At 41.8% G+C, this 23,702-nt stretch overlaps 1 protein-coding gene across 1 annotated transcript in view; it reads left to right on the top strand.

Annotated features, from left to right (window-relative positions):
• The window catches only part of LOC115209701 (carnitine O-palmitoyltransferase 2, mitochondrial), a 44,138-nt gene that overhangs the window by 19,830 nt on the left and 606 nt on the right, over nucleotides 1-23,702 (top strand). The window contains exons 7-15 of the mRNA XM_029778190.2: nucleotides 134-267; nucleotides 5,767-5,871; nucleotides 7,607-7,704; nucleotides 10,430-10,576; nucleotides 11,997-12,117; nucleotides 15,759-15,958; nucleotides 20,735-20,904; nucleotides 21,482-21,713; nucleotides 22,774-22,965. Coding sequence (XP_029634050.1) covers nucleotides 134-267; nucleotides 5,767-5,871; nucleotides 7,607-7,704; nucleotides 10,430-10,576; nucleotides 11,997-12,117; nucleotides 15,759-15,958; nucleotides 20,735-20,904; nucleotides 21,482-21,713; nucleotides 22,774-22,965 — 1,399 coding nt within the window. The remainder of the gene's footprint in view (nucleotides 1-133; nucleotides 268-5,766; nucleotides 5,872-7,606; nucleotides 7,705-10,429; nucleotides 10,577-11,996; nucleotides 12,118-15,758; nucleotides 15,959-20,734; nucleotides 20,905-21,481; nucleotides 21,714-22,773; nucleotides 22,966-23,702) is intronic.

Raw genomic sequence — 23,702 nt, 5'->3', positions numbered from 1 at the left:
AAGTACCAGTCACGTACTGGTGTCAATATAACTGACTTGCCCCTCCCCTCAAAATTGTTGGTCTTTGTGCCAAAAATTACAAGAATTATTGTATTTGATATATTTTATCACATTTTATTTTTTCCCTCCCCAGTTGATTCGTGCGACAAACATAATTTTTTCAAGTCTTCGTTTCATGAAATCTTTGGAGGAAGAAACCCTAGAACCAGAAGTTTTCCATTTGAATCCGAAAAAGAGTGACACGGAGATGTTTCGAAAAGTTGTCAGGTGGGACTTTCTTGTGAAATCTTCAAAAAATATAATAAATACCTTCCAACTCTAAGCAAGTATGGTTAAGAAACTTGCTTTGTAACCAGGGGCAAGTGCCTTCTGCTATAACCTTGGGCCAACGAGGGCTTTGTGAGTGGATTTGGAAGATGGAAACTATATGGAAGACCATTGTGTGTGTATATGTATGCATGTGTGTGTGTGTGTGTGTTCACACAGATGCTGTTCACCCAGTAGTGACAAAGTCTCTACCCACATCAACAAAATGTCGAGCAAGCATGGCAGAGTTTATGCAGTAAGATCCCTCATTCGAACAAATAAGGTTTGGTGTCTGGGAGGGGATCCAGTTGTCATCATCATCATCATCATCATCATCATGTGATGTCTATTTTCTATGCTGGCATGGGTTGGATGGATTAACAGGAGGTGGCCACCTAGAGAGCTGCCTGAGATCCATTTTGTCTGTTTTGGCAGTTTCTGTGGCTGGATGCCCTTTCTAATGCCAACCACTTTATAGAATGTACTGGCTGCTTTTTACATGGCACCAGCACCCACAAGCCTACAAAACTAGGGCCTCTCAGTTGAGAGAGGGACATAGAGGACATGGCTGTATGGCCAGCACTTTACTTAGCTTGATGTGTCTTCTCAAACACACCAGGCTACTGGAAGTTTGGTCCCTTGTTAATCCCCTCAGTGAAGCCCAGTATCTGAAGTTCCTTTCTCGTCACTTCATCTCACGTCTTCCTAGGTCCATCCCCTTCCTCACATTCCCTCCACAATTACAGATCATCACCTCTTCATACAGCTCTCCTCATCCATATGCATCACCTTAACCAAACAGGTGGAGTCTTCTCCCTTTTAACACAACATCTGATACCTCTGATACCCAGTTTATCTCTCAAATCACTTACACTCTGTCGTATATGCACACTGACATTACCCATCAAGTGGAGCATACTGGCTTCATTTCTTTCAAGCCTTTGCATGTCCCCAGCAATCACAGCCCATGTTTCACTGCCATAGCAGCATAGCTGTTCATACACAGGCGTTGTACAATCTGCCTTTCACTCTGAGGGAGAGGCCCTTTATTACTTTGTCCATTCTTATTCTAGCAGCTATGCTTTGGGAACAACTTCCACCACTGCTAATTTAGTTACCTAAATAATGGAAGCTGTCCACTACTTTTAAGGGTCCCCTTGGGCATTAGAGGGAGTCTATTTTCTGTCCATTCCTGGCCGTTTAATGTCCCTGCACATCTGCCAAATGTAAAGACAACTTTCTCTGTCAGTCTTCCAGTGATACCACTGCACCTCTTAGGTGTCCATAGCTTGCACTCGGTACAATTTATGGAATTTCTCCCAACACCTTTTCTACATATCGAACAGGGCCATCTCCCAGAAGGGATCAGTCATTTGTCTGTTTTCCCACTTCTTAGAACTTTTGTCTTTGCTAAATTAACTCTAAGGTCCTTTGATTTCAGACCTTGCTTTCACACCTGAAATTTCTTTGCTAGTTCTAGTAGTGATTCAGCAATAAGAACAAGGTCATCAGCATAGAGGAGCTCCCAAGGGCAGCCCAACTTAAATTTGACTATTATGGCTTGGAGGACTATGATAAACAAGAAGGGGCTGAGAACCAATCCTTGGTGAATTCCAACCTGTACATTAAATTTCTTGTTATATTTATTGCTGACTTTCACCTTACTGACAACTCTCACCAACTACTCATCTATCCCTATCTTCCACATTGCCCAGCAAAGAAAGGAGTAAGGGACCCTGTCAAAGGCTTCTCCACGTCAACAAAAGCCCAAATACAGAGGTTTATTTTTGGCTAAATATTTCTCCTGCAGTTACCTAACCAGGAATAGAGCATCAATGCTGCTTCTCCCGGACACAAAACCAAACTGCATCTCATCTCAGCTAACTCTCTTCCTAATTAATTGAGTGGTGACCCTTTCTGGAACTTTCATCATGTGGTCCAGCAATTTGATACCTCTGTAATTATTTCTGAGGCATCAATTTTACCTTTATGACAGTTCACTACAATTCTGCGATACCAGTCATCGAACATGACTCCCTCATGGACAACCTGGTTAACTATGCGGGTGGCTAGACTATAACCCACTCCACCAGATATTTTAAGCTTCTCAGCAGTGATGGGCCAGGGGCTTTTCCTTAATTGTTTATTCTACTAAGCTCTTTCTTTTTAGACTCCGCCGGTTACGACGACGAGGGTCCCAGCTGATACGATCAACGGAACAGCTTGCTCGTGAAATTAACGTGCAAATGGCTGAGCATTCCACAGACACGTGTACCCTTAACGTAGTTCTCGGGGATAATCAGCGTGACACAGAGAGTGACAAGGCTGACCCTTTGAAATACAAGTACAACTCATTTTTGCCAGCTGAGTGGACTGGAGCAACGTGAAATAAAGTGTCTTGCTCAAGGACACAACGCGTCGCCGGAATCGAACTCACACCTTACGATCATGAGCCGAATGCCCTAACCACTAAGCCACGCGCCCTCACTCTACTAAGCTACTACCAATCTGAATAACCAGTCCTTCTGTTAGGGCCATGTTGGCTAGGCTCCCCTTCTCCCATGCATTCTCTGCATTTAGCAACCTTTCGTTGTGGCACTTCCAAGCCTCCTTCTTTGCAGAATCACTAACTGCAAGGGAGCCATCATCCATGTGAACACACTTCTCTCCCACAACATCACAATTTTCCTTGACACATTATGTTGCAATCTGAAACATCTCAAGACCCTGGTCCTCACATTGCACAACATTAGCAAACTTCTTTTCTGCTTCTGCCCTGGCTGAGTATACCTGTCTCCTAGCCTTCCTTCTAGCTACCTGATATGATTCTCTTCCAGTCCTTCCAGTCCTGTTTCTTCACAGCCCTGTCTGCTACGTTGTTCCACCACCACGTCACCCTAGCTCGAGTTGAGACTTTGCACCAGCCAAACGTTTGCTCTGTGGCACTCAGTAAGTTGTCTTGTAGGGACTTCCAGTTGCCCCCTATGTTGCATGTCTATAACTCCACCTTCTTGTTAAATGTTTCAATTAGGGTCTTTCTAAATCCCTCACTCTTCCCAGGGTCCTTAAGCTTCCAAATACCTCTTTTCCAGACTGGTCTGCTTCTTGGATCCTTCTAGCCTCAAGTCTGAAGTCAGTAAGGACTCACCTATGCTGGGGGGAGTGCATTCTTCATTTGTCAGCAACCCTGCATCTCACTTTCTGGTGAGAGTGTTGTCAATGTGGCGAGCATGGCCACCCGGTTGATAGCTTGTCAAGTGACTGGCCAGTTTCCTGAAGTTGGTGTTGTCAACCATTAGCAGCACCAACTTCAAGTATTACCGTCACTGCCGCTACCACCACCATGTGTATGGTGGTGGTGGTGAATAAGCAACGACTATACACACTGTGGAGTAATGCGAGTTCTCAGTGAAGCAGCTTAGTCTCCACTCCCAGTGGCAACTATTTCGCTTCACATATTTTACATATCCTTTTTGAATAGTGTTTTCACTGTAGCAGCAGTGGTAGCAGCAGCAGCAGCAGTTTTACCAGTTGTGGTTGTTGTTAGGTGGCTTTTTTCAAGCCTGTTCTATGTAACCCATAAAAGCCCTCAATGACTCAGCAGAGCCAAGAAACCCGTCCCCCCTCCTCCTCCTCCCCCTCCTCCGCCGTGTCACCTTCAACACAATGGACTTATTCAAACTCATACAAAACTCTGAATTAAACAGTCATGCTTCCAACAACCGAACGCTCACACCTAACCTGATCGTGTCAAAACCACATTACTCACTTCTAACATTTCTCTTTCTTTTTTAACTGGTTTCAGTCACACTGTGGCCATACTGGAGCACTGATTTCGCAGTTTTACTTGATTTCATTAAGACTTGTACTTCTGTACTTTTCACTGGTGGTGTTGCTGACCAAAATCCCTCACATCCCAAGAGCTAAGTTCAGTAAAAAAAGCAAACAAACAGTAAAGAACAATAAAAGTTGAAGAGCTTCCTTCTTTGTCTTTCGAAATGGTTTCCTCATTCGATGGTTGATGGGATCAAAGTAGATCAAATGAATTTCATTAGCTTTTAGTCATGGTTTTGGCTCAAAGTTTATTAATTTGCATCTCTTAATGCTAATTAATTATTACAAGCCATGAGTGCAGGTGGGGCTTTGTGGTTGGACAGTTGGCTTCCCACTCATAAGGTCCTGGGTTCAATCCCAATCTGTGACACCTTGGGCATGTGTCTTCTGCTACATCTTCAGACCAAGCAGACTTGGGAGTGGATTTGGTAGACAGAAACTGAAAGAAGCCTATCATCATCGTTTAGCGTCCGTTTTCCATGCTAGCATGGGTTGGACGGTTCCACTGGGGTCTGTGAAGCCAGAAGGCTTCATCAGGCCCAGTCAAATCTGGCAGTGTTTCTACGGCTGGATGCCCTTCCTAACGCCAACCACTCCGAGAGTGTAGTGGGTGCTTTTTACGTGCCACCCGCACAGGTGCCAGACAGAGCTGGCAAACGGCCACGAACGGATGGTGCTTTTTATGTGCCACCGGCACGAGGGCCAGGCGAGGCTGGCAACAGACACGAAATGGGGCGGTGCTGGCAACGGTCGCGAAACGGAAGGTTTTCTTACATGCCACTGGCACTGGTAACACATCTGTAATTTCCATTGATCGATTTCGATTCTGATCCTATCATATATATATATTTATATATAGATATATATATATATATGTATGTATATATATATGTATGTATGTGTGTGAGTAAGAGAGAGCATGTGTAGGCCTGTTTGTGTGTCTCCTTCTCATGATATCTTGTGATAGTTGTAAACGAGTGCCACTGTCATACAAGCAGGGTCGTTCATTTCCAATATTCTGCAGAAACATGTCTGGCCACGAAGAAATCAAGTGACAGTTGCTTATAGCAACGGCATCTGGCCATAGGAATTCTACTTCAATAAGCTCTGTTCAGTCCATCCCAGCATGGAAAAGTGGACCCTAAAAGGTTGACAATGGCTACTCTTACCATTATCATTTTGTTTTATAAAATTCCCAATTTAAATCCGTGTTTCTCAACCCCCTTTCTTTCCTGTGGACCCCTTACTCTACTGGACCCTCATAACCATTCCATGTTTACAAAATCCTATTTTTATACTTAAATATTCTTAGAAATTGTATAAAAAGGATTTGTTTGAATATTTTGTGCATTTTAGAAGTGGAACCAATTTAGTGCAGATAAACTTTAACAGCAAAATCTTACATGGAGCCCCTAAGGGCCACATGAACCTCAGTTGAGAAACAGTGGTTTAAAGCGTATTATCTTTTTAATCCTAATCCTCTCTATGGCATTTTACCTTTCTAAACCTTACTTGTTACTTTTAAGACACCCCCCCCCCCCGAAATTGCTGTTTATATTTTTGAATATTTTCCATAAATGAAGCGAATTGCATCCAATTGATTCGTTTGTTTGTCTTTTTGGCCAGGTGGCTTCCAGAGGCTGTGTCATGGTACGGGGCTTTCATGTACAAAGCTTATCCTTTGGACATGAGTCAATACAAAAGACTGTTCAAGTCGACCAGAATTCCCAAGTAAGTTCAGTGTCTGTGTGTCCTTCTCTGGGTGTGATTATGGGTGTGGAGGGGGTGGGGGACGGACAAGTGTCCTGTGCTATGTCTCCAGGCCAATCGAAGCCATGTGAATGAAAGAAACTCATCGTACACAAACACACACACACACGTCTGTGTGCAGGTATCCTACCAGAGATCTCAGTTGACCAAAGCCTTATGAGGGAATTTGAGAGAAGATGGAAAGGAACTTCTCACACACTCTCATATTTACACACACACGTGTGTGTGTGTGTGCGTGTGTTTGTGCTCTATGAAAGTTGTGAGGTACAAGCAGTATTGTTGTTGTTGTTGTTGTCACCAAACCATTTGCTCTCTTCATGTCTTCAATGGTGTGTGAAATCATGATAGCAAGTCCATTCAGCTATGAAATGAGGGGTGAAAAACTTTGTCAATCTGTAATTAATTAATTAGAGGGGCACACATCAGCGTTTCTGTTCTAATATAAGAACAACCTGTTGTTAGGGGCTCTGAAGGGCCGCTCAGTGTCTGTGGCTGATGACATACAACTATTCAAAGCTGCATGGGCCCTTGTACTCCAGATGGCCCAATGATGTCTTTTCACTCATGTTGTCTCGTCATCATCGTCATCATCATTTACTAACCATTTTCCATGCTGGCATGGGTTAGAGAGTTTAAGAAGAACTGGCAAGCCAGCAGATTGCCCAGGCTCCATTCATCTGTTTGGCAGGGTTTCTATGGCTGGATGCCCTTTCTAATGCCGACCACTTTACAGAATGTACCAAATGCTTTGTATGTGGTGCTGGCACAGGTGTTTTTTAATGTGGCACCTACATGGATGCTTCTTATGTGGCACTGCCACAGGTACTTTTTAATGTAGCACTGGCACGGAGGCTTTATACATGGTGCCACCACAAGTGCTTTTTATGTGACGCCAACACGCGTGCTTTTTACATTGTCTCAAAGGAGAATTTTTCTCTTGAGACAGTTTCTGCAGCATTTGTCTTTCCGTGTTTGAATGCACACAAATATAAAAATAATAATAATAATGAAATTATTGTATACAGTGCTCAGGTGCACCACAACTTGTCAGAAAGTGCGTATAAAATATATGCAGTAATGTAAAAATGTCTGGAAAGCGAACAATGTATGAGTCAGATACATGCTTGTGTGTGTATGGAGGGGAGAAAATCAGGTGTAGTGTTAGCGAATCTCAGAAAGCATGGAAGTTTTGAAGGATGCAGTGCTCCGACAACTAACAACTGATGCCGGCAGTTTGTTCCATGCTTCAGCAACTCTCAGCGTGAAAAAATGTTTCCTAAAGTCATGGAAGGAGCTGTGCTGTTTTCTGACTTTGTAAATATGTCCACGGGTGTTAGACGGATGGAGTTTGAAAAGCTGCTCAGAGTTATTGTTTGTAACATGGTTGATAATTTTATGGGTGTCTGCCAAGTCATAAACATGACTGAACAAACCCAAAATAACACAAGCATTTTAATGATTTTATTGGTTTTTACTTTTATAAATGTTTATATAAAATATTTCATCCATCATCATTTGTCCAACAAAATGTGTTATATTAGATTATCAAGTCTGGATTAAATACTTAATCCCCTCTCAGACTTACCTTTGATTCCTTATTCTAAGTGACTGGACGCAACCCCTTTTCAGCTTGTCCCCCCCACCCCGCAATGTTTATTTATTCATTTATTTATTTCCATTTCTCATCTTTAAACAGGAAAAGTAGAGACGAACTCCATTCGAACCCTTCCAGTCGTCATTTACTCGTATTACACAAGGGTCACCTGTACTCGTTTGATGTCTTAAACTCAGATGGTGAGACATTAATTAATTTTTTATATTCATTATATCATCATCCTCATCATTTAATGTCCATCTTCCATACTGGCATGGCTGGGCCAGAGATGGTCAGCCAGAGGTCTGCGTTAAGTTCTACTGTTATTCTTTTACTTGTTTCATTCATTTGACTGCGGCCATGCTGGAGCTCCGCCTTTAGTCGAACAAATCGACCCCAGGACTTATTCTTTATAAGCCTTGGTCTCTTTTGTCAAACTGCTAAGTTATGGGGAAGTGAACGCACCAGCATCGGTTGTCAAGCGATGGTGGTGGGGGGACAAACACAGACACACAAACATACACACACACATGCACACACACATATATATATACGATGGGCTTCTTTTAGTTTCTGTCTACCAAATCCACTCACAAGGCTTTGGTCGGCCCAAGGCTATAGTAGAAGACATTTGCCCAAGGTGCCACACAGTGGGACTGAACCTGGAACCATGTGGTTGGTAAGCAAGCTACTTACCACACAGCCACTCCTGCACCTACGTCGACTTTGGCTTAATTTTTATACCTGGAGGCCCTTTCCAATGCCAACCATTTTTCATGCTTTTTACGGGACACTAGCACCGGTATGGTCACCATGTATATACACCCACATGTACACATGCATACATGCTATCACAAGTGTCTGATGACCAGCGATGTGAAACGCTGAATAATAGTCTGCGATTTTTGATTTCAGTAAAACAATATTTTACTCTACCCTTGGCATAATAAATTTTTTAATCTTTTAGTCAAGACGGACAGGAAGTGGTCCTGATTCTTTTATGTGGTCACTGCCAAGACTTGTGGGTGGAATGAAGTTATGAGGAAGTGCCAATCTCTGATTGTGGAGGGAACCTGTGGAAGAGGTAGACCCAGGAAGACATGGGACCAGGTGGTGAAACATGATCTTTGAGCATTGGACCTTACAGAGGAGGCAGTGAGTGAGACCTTTAGTGATATGCTGTGCTCAAGAAGACCCATCACGCTAAGTGAAATCGTGGTTGTGGCTGGTGCCAATGTCACATAACTGGTGCCTCTTTGAAGCGTTGGGCTTCACAAAGGCATTGAGGCTGATGCTGGTGTCGTGTACATGGCACCTGTGTTGGTGGCATGCAAAAAACGCTCATCAAGTGTTGGGTTTCACAGTGCAATGTGGCTGATGCCTGTGTTGTGTAACTGGCACCTGTGCCGCCAGCATGTAAAGAGCACCTTTCGGGTTGTGGGCCTCGTGGAGGCAATGAGAAACGACTGAGACCTTTGGTAATTTTGGCCATACTTGAGAAGGAAGATCCATCAAACCAGGTGAAATTGTAGTCATGGCAGACACTGGTGTCACACAACTGGCACCTGTGCTGGAGCCACGTTAAAGCACCCGTTACATCCTTGGAGTGATTGGTATTATGAAGGGCATCCAGCCATAGAAACCATGCCAAATCAGACTGGAGTCTGTTGCAGCCCCTCAGCTTACCAGCCCTGGTCAAACCGTCCAACTCATGTCAGCATGGACAATGGATGTTAAATGATGATGATATATATATATATATATATATATATATATATATATACACACTTGGAAAAGGATGCGTGATGCATATGTACATACATATATGTACATACCTACATATGTTTTCTCATTGTGTCTACGTTTTTTGATGTCCTGTACCCATATATGCATGTATATCATCATCATCATCGTTTAACGTCCGCTTTCCATGCTAGCATGGGTTGGACGGTTCAACTGGGGTCTGGGGAGCCGGAAGGCTGCACCAGGCCCAGTCTAATCTGGCAGTGTTTCTACAGCTGGATGCCCTTCCTAACGCCAACCACTCCGAGAGTGTAGTGGGTGATTTTATGTGCCACCGACACAGGTGCCAGACGAGGCTGGCAGACGGTCATGCTCGGATGGTGTTTTTTATGTGCCACTGACACAGTTGCCAGTCGAGGCTGGCAGACGGTCACGCTCGGATGGTGTTTTTTATGTGCCACCTACACAGGTGTCAGACGAGGCTGGCAGACGGCCACGCTCGGATGGTGTTTTTTTATGTGCCACCGACACAGGTGCCAGACGAGGCTGGCAGATATATATATATATATATATATATATATATGTAGGTATGTACGTATATGTATGTATATATGCATATATTTATATATCATTTACAATATATATATATATATATATAGGCATAGATATGACTATGGGTGCAGGAGTGGCTGTGTGGTTGAGAAGTTTGCTTCCCAACCACATTATTTGGGGTTCAGTCCCACAGTATAGCACATTGAGCAAGTGTCTTCTACTATAGCGCCAAGCAAAGCCTTGTGAGTGGATTTGGTAGTTGGAAACTGAAAGAAGCTCATCACATGTGTGTGTGTGTGTCTTTGTCTTGACAACATTGTAAATGAATGTTATCAATTTCCAAAATGCAAAAACATGTCAGACCATGGAGAAATATCACCTTACTTGGAAACACTTGAGGGTTGGCTACAGGAAGGGCATCCAGCCCTAGAAAATCTGCCTCAGTAAACTCCATCTCCTCCATGCAAGCATGGGAAAGTGAACTTCAAAAGGATGATGATTATGAGGATGATGATGATGATGATGATGATGATGATATACGTGCAATTGTTTTAATGTCTGCTTTTCCTTTTTTTCTTATATTTAAATGTGGTGACAGTGTGGATGTAACACTTGAATTTGGTTTTCCAGGCAGCATCAAACCAGCTGAGGAAATCCTTGCTCATCTAAAATACATCTGCAATAATCCTCGCCCTGTTGCAGATTACCCGGTCGCTCAGATGACAACCGAGAACAGAGATGTTTGGGCTGATGTTCGACAGCATTTTATAGAAACAGGTAATGGTACTCTTGTTGTTGGTGTTGTTGTTAATTAAATAATGGCTTTATAACACCAAAGATCCACTTCTCATTGTTATTTATTTCTCCAATTTCTTATCGTCTTTATATATATATAGTGAGAATTTACAGACGAAGACAGGTGTGTAAACAACAAACAGGTGTATTAGTTTAACGCTCAGGAAGTAAGAAAGTCTTTAACGTTTCGAGCCTATGCTCTTCAACAGAAGGGAACACAGAAATAAGCAAAGAGAGAAAATTAAAAAAAGGTTTAGTGGCTAACGATCTATCATGGCAAACATTTATATAATAAATGCAGAGTTGGGTTTGTGGTTAAGTGTGCTTCGCCACTCTGTGGTTCCTTGGATGTCTTCTTCTATCAACCCAAGTGAGACAGAATGTTGTGAGTGGATCTGGCAGATGGAAACTAAAAAAAATGCTGTTTATCATGTGTGTGTGTCTGTGTGTCCTGTATTTCAAGCTCCAAACTGATGTCGTTATTTCTCCTGCTTTTGTTCTTTTAAAATATGGGAAATGAGACATCTCTTACCTGGAAGACAAGCACTGGTCTGTTTTAGGAAAGGCATTGGTTGTGAAGCAATGCCTCCCTAATAGTCCCCTAACCCATGCTAGCATAGAAAAACAGACATAAAAACCAAGTTGCATGTATTTTGGGTGTTTTGTCTTTTATTTCTTTATCTCTATTCCAAATTACTCCAAATTAGCTGTAATCATTTGATTTCTGTGTTTAATTTCAGTCTTCATATTTGGGATTAATATTTATACCTGGAAAGGCATGATTACCCTCTCATTGCATTCATTATCTCAACTTGAATTTTTCTTACAAGTTTTGTAGTCTCTGCTTTTCAGGTTACATAATCCACTGCATTCAGATATATTCATCAACACACATGCACTAGAACAGATTAAACACCTTCATAATTGCACTCATATATTTATCAACACACACACACACACCACACACACACACACACACACACACATATATATATATATACATATATACACAAACACACACTCATACATTCAGGGTGGACTTCTTTCTGTTTCTGTCTACCAAAGCCACTCACAAAGCTTTGGTTATAGTAGATGACATTTGCTTAAGGTGTCACACAGTGGGACTGAACCTGGAACCATGTAGTTGGGAAGCAAGCCTCTTATCACAAAGACACTCCTGTTGTTATTTGGATTTGATTTTCACTTCCTCCCTCTTAAGATCTAAAAATCCATTCCAGTTGTTTCCAACTGATAAAGCATTCATTTACATTTACTCAACAACTCAAGTGTTTTGTTTAGACATTGGTCCCCAAAATGAAAACATTCACATCCCCACCACCACTGCCACCACAAAAACCATCATCATCATCACCATCATCTTATACATTATACATTATTCCAGGGAATGAAGAAATCCTGAGAGAAGTCGACGGAGCTTTGTTTGCTTTGTCATTGGACCATCATTCACCGTCAACATCAGACGAAATACTGGAAACTTATCTGCATGGAGATGGCTCCAACAGGTGGGTAAACGTTTCTAGGTTTTTGTCTGTGACTCCTCTTGGTGGTTGCTTAAGATGGTGGGAATCTGACCGGGGGGGTGGGGGGTGGGGGTCAACAGTTTTATTTATCTGAATCTGAAGATGGAAAATGTACAAAGGTTTTGATGCGATTCTTCTAAAATATAATAAAATAATAAAAGGTGTTACGTGTGTGGGATCATTCAGTGGAAGGGTTCTTGTAGCATTGGCATTTGCAGGAAAGAGAAGTCCTAAACATGTGCAAAGGATTTAGTCAAACAAATTGGTGCTAGTGCTTATTGGTTTCTGGTCACATACTTATTCTATCACTCTCTTTTGTTGAACCACTAGGCTACAAAGACATAAATAAACCAACTCCAGTTGTTGATATATATATATATATAAAATAATAATATGAGGGAATATTATTCCAACCTTACAGGGAAAAATTCAATTTAGAAATACTAAATTAAATTTCACAAAATATAATATGTATATATAAATTAGAAAAAACCACCTTTTATCAATTCAAAATGAAAAATTAAATTACACCATCTAGAAAATTACATATAATAGATGGTGTAGTTTAATTTTTCATTTTGAATTGATAAAAGTTAGTTCTTTTTCTAAGTTATATATATATATATGTTGGTTGTTCACCGACCTCTGCTAAAATACATTAAAAGTGAATTTCAATCTTGCTTGCAATGTTACACAATGAAACTGGTGCATAATGGGAAAATACTTTGACAGTAAAGTGCCCCTGAAATATGAATACGAATGGAATAAAACAAGTTTCATAGAAATTGGGCCAGTAGTTGAGATATTCAGGGTTTTGGAGTATAAATACCCAAAATGGTGCATCATGGAAATACTCCAAAGATAACTTAACCCCGAAAGGAGAGAAACTCTAACCTCTCCATTAGACACATTATGATGGGCAAAATATTTTAAAGTGAAAATGATTTTAAAAATATGGTAAATATTTTGTAAAAGACTCGTTCGTAACCTCGAAGTGAAATAGTTTCTTTCAAGTGCATTCAACGTATCACCTCCAAAGATTTGGCTGCTATTTTTAGCACACCCTGCTACCACATAACAGCTATTTGTGATAAAGGACCCAAAATACCTGTTACATGGTAGCAGGGCGTGCAAGAAACAGCAACCAAATCTTTCCTTTTCTGGGGAAAGGAGCCATTTACATGTGATTTTAATGTCACAATTTTTGAAAACATGCGAAATAACAGAGAGAAAAAAAACCCATGAAACAAAACTCCATTTCTGGGAAACTCAGACTTCCCCTAGTGTATATATATATCATCATCATCATCATCAATATGCAAGAAGGTATGTTTTTTGCCAGTTAAGAGAATATAGTCTCTTTTGCCTATAATCTGCTCATGAACTGGCAAAGCACATACATTGCGTTTGTGTGTTTGATATTGTTTATATCCTTAGGGCTGCTTCTCATTCATTTTTGAATATATATATATCATCATGATCATCATTTAACGTCCGCTTTCCATGCTAGCATGGGTTGGACGATTTGACTGAGGACTGGTGAACCAGATGGCTGCACCAGGCTCCAATCTGATCTGGCAGAGTTTCTACAGCTGGATGCCCTTCCTAATGCAAACCACTCCGAGAGTGTAGTGGGTGCTTTTACGTGCCACTGGCATGAGGGTCAGTCAGGCAGTACTGGCAACGGCCACATTCAAATGGTGTTTTTTATGTGCCACCTGCACAGGAACCAGTCCAGCGGCACTGGCAACGACCTCACTCAAAAGTTTTTTCACGTGCCAGTAAGGTGTCACTGGTAACAATCACACCCGAATGGTGCTTTTTATGTGCCACCAGCACGGAAGCCAGTTAGCTGCTCTGGCAATGATCACGTTTGGATGGTGCTCTTAGCGCTCCACAAGCATGAATGCCAGTCATTGAATTTGATTTCAATTTCACTTACCTCAACAAGTCTTTGCAAGCAGAGTTTAGTGTCCAATGAAGGAAGGGTATGCATAAGTGGACTGGTTACACCCCTGGCATAAGCCACGAGGTTACGGTCTCACTTGGCTTGCCGGGTCTTCTCAAGCACAGCATATTCCAAAGGTGTCAGTCACTAGTCATTGCCTCGGTGAGGCCTAATGTTCGAATGTCGTGCTTCACCACCTCATGACCTCCTAATGTTTGAAGGTCGTGAGGTGGTGAAGCACAGCCTTCGAACATTCGGCCTCACCGAGGCAATGACTAGTGATTGAGACCTTTGAGCAATGACTTTTTACATCCATTGTTTTTTCCAAATGTCTTGAAGCAAGTGTTGTCACCCTGAAATATAGAAATACAAGGAAAAAACTGCAACTTTGTTCTTCTGTTTTCTTTTCCTTTTGTAGTTTACTTTTTACCTTTTCACATTGTTCCAGCCTTGCACAAGAAATCTCTTGAAAGTTATACATACATACATACATATATGTATGTAGATAAGACTATCATATATTTGTGTGTGTATGTATATATATATATATATGATTAGGCTGGGCAAAGTTCAGAGAGTTCCTACCTCTGCTGGCAACAAAGGGCCTCTCTGAATGAAAGGCAGATTGTTTGATGCTTGTATACGAACAGCTATGCCACATGACACTGAAATAGGGTGGGACAGCCGAGGGCATGCATGGGCTTGAAAGGAATGAAGCTAGTTTGCTTCACTGGATGTGTAATGTCAGTGTGCATACAAGACAGAGTGTAAGTATTTTGAGAGAAAAGTTAAGCATAAGAGGTATCAGATGTGGTGTGCGAGAGAGACGACTGTGTTGGTGTGGTCATGTGCTGCGTATGGATGAGGAGAGCTGTGTGAAGAAGTGCCAATCAGTAATTGTGGAGGGAACCTGTGGAAGAGGTAGACCCAGGAAGACATAGGAGGAGGTAGTGAAGCATGATCTTTGAACTTAAGACCTCACAGAAGCAATGGCTAGTGACCAAGACCTTTGGAGATATGCTGTGCTTGAGAAAAAGACCCATCAAGCCAAGTGAAATCATAGTCGTGGCTGATGCTGGTGCCTTATTACTGGCCCATTTAAAAGCACCTTTTGAGTGTTAGGCCTCACCAAGGTAAAGAATGTTCAGCGTCATGGAGGCAATGAGTGAGAATTGTGGTATTGAAGAAGACCCATCAAGCTGAGCAAGATTGCAATCATGACAGATACAGGTGTCATGCAAATGGCACCTGTGTCAGTGGCATGTAAAAGCACCTATTACACTCTGGGAGAGGTTGGCATTAGGAAGGGCATCCAGCCATAGAAACCATGTTAAATCAGACTGGAGTCTGGTGCAGCCTTCCAACCTTGCCAGCCCTGTTCAAGCTGTCCACCCCATACCAGCATGGACCATGGATGTTAAATGAAGATGATGATGTTATATACATACATACATACATGATGGTCATGCACAGTTTCTGCATTCCTGTGTGTGTACCAAATTCCTTCAGAAGCCATTTGCCTGCTCAGGGTTATAAAAGAAGACTCTAACTGGAAGTGCTGTGCAGTGGGATTGAACTTCAAATCCCATAGTTGCAAAGCAATTTTTTTTTTAATCACAATCAAATGAAGCCCTTAATTACATCAACTCAATCCTGTTTCCTTTCCTCATCGCAGGTGGTTCGATAAATCCATCAACCCAGTCGTGTCCAGTGATGGTAGAGCAGCTGTCACCTTTGAACACTCCTGGGGTGATGGTGTGGCTGTCCTGCGTTACATCAACGATGTCATGAAAGACACCATTGACCGACCGGTTGTTGGGCCTGACACAATGCCATCATCAGCAACAGATTCTTCAAAACTTGTGAAACACTTAGGTAAGAAGGTTAATTATCTGTGTCTTTATCCCATTACTAGAATATCACCCATTGTATGACGACATGCAACTTTGCAAGTCTTCTTTCACCACCATGGCTTCCCATATCAGGAAATCTGGCAGACAATACAATCATTATAATTTCACTTTTATAAAATTTCTTGGTGTTTATACAAAATGTGATGAAATGGATACTAATTTGGAAAAGAAAATTATTTATTACCTTAGATTAAAATTAAAACAAATATTTAAAATGTTAAAAGAAAACAAAATTATTCTCCATATTGATTTTGTATTATGGAAATTCAGACCCCTTCTCTCTGTTGTTTTGTCTGTCTGTCTGTCTTGGACGTGCGAAGGCTTAAAAGAATCGACTCTAGTATGCTCCACTGGATGTGCAATGTCAGTGTGCATGTAGGACAGAGTGTAAGCATCTTGAGAGAAAAGTTAAGCATAAGAGGCATTCGATGTGATGTGATGTGCAAGAGAGACGACTGTGTGGTCATGTGATGCATATGGATGAGGACAGCTGTGTAAAGAAGTGCCAGTCTCCGACTGTGGAGGGAACTTGTGGTAGAAGTAGACCCAGGAAGCCAGGGGGCAAGGTGGTGAAGCATGACCTTTAAATATTGGGCCTCAATGAGGTGATGACAAGTGACCGAGACATTTGCTGTGCTTGAGAAGACTCTTCAAGCCAAGGGAAATCATAATTGTGGCTGGTGGCAGTGACGTGTAAAAGGCATCCATTCTGGTGACACATAAAAGGCACCCACTACACTCTTGGAGTGGCATCCAGCTGTGGGAACCAAGCGAAAATCAGACTGGAACCTGGTGTAGCCCTCTGGCTTACCAGTTCCTGTCAAGCTCTCTAACTCATACCAGCATGGAAAGCAGATGCTAGATGATGATGATGATATATGTGTGTGTGTGTACACACTCCTCCTTTTCCTCTGTTTATAATTCTTTGTGTGTAGCATTATTTTACTCATTGCCTGTCACCAAGCCTAGAATGTGTACTCATCTTGCACCTCCTATGCTTACTCATTCTATAAACCATGTTCCTTATGTGCCCATTAAGTCATGCTCCATCTGTTCTGTCTCTGTTCACAGCATCACAACTTGAGTTTCTTAGAATTAATTCTGATTAATAACCAAACACTGAGTTTGGGACAATTGATGTTGCTGTTTTGGTGTAAATGTTTTCCATTTTTATGAATTGAGAGCTGGGGGGGGGGATGCTGGAGTAAAATCTCTGAAGACTTTTGCCAAGTGTTGCTGAGGAATCTGGGTTGTTGTGGTTGTTTGGAATGTGGGATGGAAGGGTTTCAAAAGTTGTGGTGCAGCTTTCCTGGTGGCCCCAATTTACTGGTGCCGATTTCATGTTGATTTATGTGATCAGAAGACATCTTAATTTTGTCCCTCGTCCCCCCCTCCTCTGTTTGTGTCCCTGTATTTCACTTTATGCATTTGAGGAGAAGCAAGGTTTTTATGTCAATTATGTTCAATTCATAAATGGTAATGCTTCTATCTCTCCATCTCTTTCTCTCTGTCTGTCTGTCTGTCTATCTATCCCTCTCTCGTTAAGCATTTGAGGAGAAGGAAAAGTGTTTATGTCAATCATATTCAATTAATAAATTCTAATGTCTCTCTCTCTCTCTCTCTCTCTCTCTCTCTCTCTCTCTCTCTGTCTCTCTCTGTCTCTCTCTGTCTCTCTCTCTCTCTCTCTCACTACATCTATCTCTATGTGTATATTAGTTGTGTGCAAGTGTGTTTGCCACCAGCACTGAAAAGTCCCATCACCAAAACAGGCTGAATATCCTGTGAGCCATGCCAAATCACCAGTGCCAAACCAGCTGTGCCCAATTGTCTCATTCTAGGATCAGAAGTGTGTTCCCTTCCATGTAGAAGTTTTAATATTCAGTGTTGACATTTTAAAAACTTTCTGCTTGAGTAGTTTCTGGGTGTGGTAAGAACACCTGTTATACTTCTCAGTTTTAAAATACAGAATATAAAAAAAAACTGAGTGGGATTAATGTTAGTTGCAAGGAATGCCATGGGTGTGTGACATAACTGGATAAACCAGTATCATAGGTTGGAGAGAGATGAATGACTGGAGAATATTTTAAATAAAACAATATTCAATAGGTTAATTAAGAAGGAAATTGCTAAAGACTGAAAAAATAAAATATCGGTGAGAAATAGTTTGGTCGATCTTCTCAAATCTCGTTTTTGTTATGAAATAAGTTTGAAGGGTTTCATGGATCCTGGGTTGTGAATGACCTTTGTGATTTTAAATGAAAACAATAAGGGAAAGTATGAGACACAGTTCTTGCCAAGACTGGACTATTTTTGTATAACTTGTCTGGTGGCCTTGAACAAGTGTTGCCCGTGTCATTTCACTGGCAACTTCCATGATGAGGTCAACTCTCCAGGCTCTGTTAGAAATAATGGCTAAATTCTCATCTAGTGCATTCTCACCATCATCAAGATCCCTTAGTGGATGCTGCCCAGCCAGTCATTGGGTGCCACCTGGATGCTTTCATAGTCTGCTGTGAACATTGACCCCTCTTCTCTGTCCTGTGAAGCAGGTTCGCAGTGTTGTGACCCGTTCAGTCCTTGATGTTGTGAAACCAGGATTTTCTCCGTCTGCTTCTCTTTTACTGTCCCTCAACTGTGTCCCCAAAGAGTGATTTTGGACTGTGAGTTGTTGTGGGATACATGGCTGTACCAGGCAAGCTGTCGTCTTTTCACAAGCATGACCTTCGAACGTTGGGCCTCAAAGAGGCAATAATGAAAGACCAAGACCTCTGGAGATATGCTGTGACTGTGAAGACCCAACAAATAATGTGAGTTCATGGCTGTTTCCTGCACCAGCCTCAGCCCATCCAAAGTACTTTGGATTGTAGGGCGACATGCCATGCTTGAGGAGACCTATTGAGTCAAGTACATCAAAATAAAAATCAAATGGAAATTGTAGTTGTGATCCTCATGCCAGTGGCACGGAAAAGCACCATCTGAACATGGCCAGTGCCAGCACTGCCTTGACTGGCTTCCATGCCGGTGGCATGTAAAAAGCACCAAACGATCATGGCTGTTGTCAGCTTCCCCTGGCACCTGTGCCAGTGGCACGTAAAAGCACCCACTACACTCATGGAGTGGTTGGCGTTAGGAAGGGCATCCAGCTGTAGAAACACTGCCAGATCAGACTGGAGCCTGGTGCAGCCATCTGGCTTCCCAGACCCCACTCGAACTGTCCAACCCATGCCAGCATGGAAAACGGACGTTAAACGATGATGTAAGGGTGGTTCCTGTCAGTTGATTTGCTGTTTGTTTTGTGCTCTGTGTATGAAATGTGTAGCAGCCCTTTGAAGACCCAGTGGACTGTCAAATGAGAGAATTACATTTTACTAAAAGAAAAAAAAAGAAAACGGACAGGACTAATTGCATGATGTAGTCCTAGATACACTGTGCCATGTCATAAAATTTGAATGAATGGTCATGAAAGGAATGCTGTTGATCATGTCTAAAGTTTTGTTACCTGACAGTAAGGTATTCTTCGGTGGTGGTCAGTTGTCAGTTTTCTACAAACGAAAAAAAAAGGGTTTGTGTGACGATTTGATGGGGTTTTCTTATGTAAAGCCATATATTTCCAACTGAACTCCTCCCCTGTGCAACATGGTAAGTATCAGCCCTGAATATGCAGTTAGGGTTTGCCATCATATTTTTGGAAGGGTTCAACTGCTGGAAGCCCTTCCTGTCATCAACCAGTTTACAATATTGCTTTGAATACATTTTGTCTGGCTTCCAACATTGGAGATGTTCTCTTTCAGGACTGAAACCAAAAAAGACCTCCTAAACAGGTTGCCTTGGCAACAGAATACAGAGTCTTCCCCCTGTAGAATGAGTTGAGGCACAGGCATGGCTGTGGGGTCAAGAGGCTTGCTTCCCAACCATGTGGTCTCAGGTTCAGTCTTGAGCAAATGTCTTCTATTATAACCCTGGGGTCCGCAAAGCTTTGCAAATAGATTTGGGAACTGGAAACTGAAAGAAGCCCATGTATATGTCTTTGTCATGACATCTCATGAGGGTTCTAAAGGAACCTCCTTTCACAATCTGCCACAATAAACTCTGTCTGACCCATGGAAGCAGGCAAAAGCAAACATTATGACAATGATGATGATGATGATGACAATGATTACTGCTTTCCTAATTGCTCTGGAATCCTTGTCTCGTCAACAAATCAACCCCCCCCTCCACACCACCACCGAAACAGTTAATGAATAATGGTGTTACTCTTTAATTTTACTTCTTTCAGTCATTAGACTGTGGCCATGCTGGGGCATCACCTTGTAGAAGTTTAGTCAAATGAATCAACCTCAGAACTTATCTATTCTTTGAAAGCCTGGTACTTATTCTATCAGTCTCTTTTGCCAAACTGCTAAGTTTTGGGGCATAAACTCATCAACACTGTTTGTCAAGGGGATCAAACACAAGTACAAAGACACACACACACACATGTACAAGAGGCTTCTTTCAGTTTCCGTCTACCAAATCCACTCACAAGGCTTTTGTTGGCCCCTGGCTATAGTATAAGCCCCAGGTTCTATACAGTAGGGAGACTGGACCTGGAACCATGTGGTTGGGAAGCAAACTGCTTGACCACACAGCCGCCATGGCTCGGCCTGTCTGTAGAAATGTCACCTCTTCACCTTTTCTTTTATTCACAAATTTTAAAGAAATTAACTGAAGCCAGTTATTTTTCTGTTCCTTTGCTTAGATTTCCAATTAGACGCCAAACTCAAAGCCAAAATTACAAATGCCAAAGAACAGTTCCAGGAAGCCCATCGACGTTTACAGAAGAATGTCATTGATTATAAAAAGTTTAACAAAAGTTTTATAAAATCAAAGAATCTGAGCCCTGATTCAGTGATGCAGTTGGTGATTCAGGTGAGACTATTTTGTGGAAAATAAAGATATTTTATAATAATAATAATAATAATAATAATAATAATTACGGAGATGTACTTGCATAGCGAGTGACTTGATCTGAGATTGTGTGCTGGAACGAAAACAATTGCAGTGTGGAAGGTGTTTATAAGCCATTTAAGAAACACACAAAACCCATTAGATTCACTTCAACATTTTAATTTAATTTGTGTCCAAATATTTTCGTCGCTTTGAGACCGCGATCTGTTCACTGACAAAACTTCTTGCAGCACAAAGTTTTGTCAGTGAACAGGTCACGGTCTCAAAGCGACAAAAATATTTGGACACAAATTAAATTAAAATGTTGAAGTGAATCTAATGGTTTTGTGTGTTTCTTAAATGGCTTATAAACACCTTCCACGCTGCAATAATAATAATAATCCTTTCTACTAAAGGCACAAACCCTGGTGAGCTTCTCAGCCATGCACTCATTCATTCACACATCTTCTCATTCAATACATTGTCTTCATTCCTTTCATTCAATTCATTGCCTTTCTTCCTAACTTGTTTCACATTCTTATATTTTCCTCTCTTCAAGATGGCTTTCTACAAAATGACGTCCGGTGAATTTGCTGCATCTTATGAATCCTGTAGCACCGCAGCTTTTAAACATGGACGGACAGAGACGATTCGACCGAACACTTTAGCCACTAAGAAAGCTTGTGAAATGATCTTTGGACCTAAATCGACTGCAACTCTTGCAGAAATGCAAGCAGTTCTGGATGAATGTAGTAAAGTCCATATGAACCTCACAAAATCTGCAGCAATGGGTAAGGATGCCCTGTTTTGGAAGATTCAATGACTGACACTCTCTTTTAGTCTTCTGTGTGTGTGTGTGTGTGCATGTATGTGTGTTTCTGTGTGTTTCCCCTGTGACAAAGTTTAATGTCTTCCATAAACAAAAATGTTTGTCCTTGGTTCAATGTGTGAAGACCATCTTCAAATAAAGTACTTTACATGGTCCAACCCATGCTAGCATGGAAAGCGGACGTTAAATGATGATGATGATGATGATGACATGAAAAAGCAAGAAGGGGTTGCTTGATTGAGGAGAGTCAGCTGCCAACCAAATTGATAGGTGTGAGAGATCTCTACTCTTTGTTTAGACACCTTTCTGGGAGAAAGGAATTCCAAACCAGCGCCCATCTCATTGCGGAAGCTGGAGATTTTGCTTCTTTCCGAACTATTTCGCTTTACAAAGATGAGAATCTAAGCAGTGATGTGCAAAGTGTTATCAACTCTAAATTTCAACATGGCCATTGCTGACAGCCATTCCCTTTAACATTTAAGATGATTTGTCAGTGATGGTCATGCTCGTCTACAAATCAACAGCCACTTTGGATGTCTCTCCCTCTCATACTCTCCGTCTACAATGTGGGGTAGCTATGTATACCCTTTAAAGCAACACACCTCTGCCTCTCCCACTGTCACACTTTAGCTTCTCAACATCTCCTATGAAGCCATCAACTACTTCTCTCCTACCCCCCTACGTCAGTTGAGGGTGAGGGGGCATCTTTTTCTTTCTCCTACTCCCCCCACTTCAGTTGAGGGTGAGGGGGTATCTCTGTCTTGCAAGTTACTTGGTGACCTCATTGGTGCCAGGGTCACGAAGGAAGCATTCAGGACATACGGTGAAGTTGTTGTTGTTGTTATGAAGGACATCCAACAATGGAAACCGTAGCAAAGCAGGCATTGGCTCACGATGCAGTCCAGAGACTCATTGGGTCCTGTTGAAACCGTACAACCTGTGCCAGCATCAAAGACAGGCGTTAAATGATGATGGAGCGGAGGAAGAGACTGTGTTATACATTTCCACTTGTTTTGTTGCAGGGAAAGGATTTGACAGACATTTATTCGGAATGAGGACTCTGGCTGAAAAGGCAAACGCTCAAACGCCAGCTTTATTCGCGGACCCCAATTATAAACATATTAACCACATCGTCCTTTCGACGTCCACACTATCCAGCCCCATGATACAGTTTGGTGGTTTCGGTCCAGTGGTGCCTAATGGCTTTGGAATTGGTACGTAATCTCCTGCTTTTTTCTTCTCACTTGTAGTATTGATGCTGTCATTTCTTTGAGAAGTGCTACAGTGTTTGTGCGTGGTTAAGGAGTTCATTTCCCAACCACTTCGTTTCAGGTTCTGTCCCCTTACATGGCACCTTGGACAAGTCTCTTAGGATGATATTTAATATTTACAATGATATATTCTTTGGCTGAATGAGATGTCACTTTGTCCCAGACAGCTGTCACTATTCTATCCTTTTGTTGGACACAGAGCACTCAGGATCACATTATCTAAGGTGTCGCTTCTTAGAATGGAAGGATGAACTTGGAGGGAGATTTGGCTCCTTTTTCTAAGTGGCTGAGTGACTGCATAGCTGCTCCTCTATTGACTTATGGTAGGCATGGTGCTGTCAAAGGTAAGAGATGCAGGTAGCACTCTACAAGCATAAAAGGTGTATTTGGTAACGATTAATGTTTCATTAACTTGTAGTGCTTGGTTCAAATCTGACAAGAGATATTGCACACAGATCGAGGCACAAACTAATTTGCCTTCGATACAACATAAAAATGAAAGCTGTAAAACTTCTCTTCACTTCTTTGTGCATGACTCACTTTCAGTTTATTTGAATATGACATTTTTGTGGCACCATAAAAAGCACCAACCGATCGTGGCTATTGCCAGCCTACCCTCGCACCTGTGCCAGTGGCACGTAAAAAGCACCCACTACACTCATGGAGTGCTTGGCATAAGG

The sequence above is a fragment of the Octopus sinensis genome, linkage group LG3 (assembly GCF_006345805.1).
Source record: "Octopus sinensis linkage group LG3, ASM634580v1, whole genome shotgun sequence".
Classification (NCBI taxonomy): Eukaryota; Metazoa; Mollusca; class Cephalopoda; order Octopoda; family Octopodidae; genus Octopus; species Octopus sinensis.
Note: the sequence above shows the minus strand (reverse complement) of the source record. Positions and strands in the feature narration are given on the sequence as shown.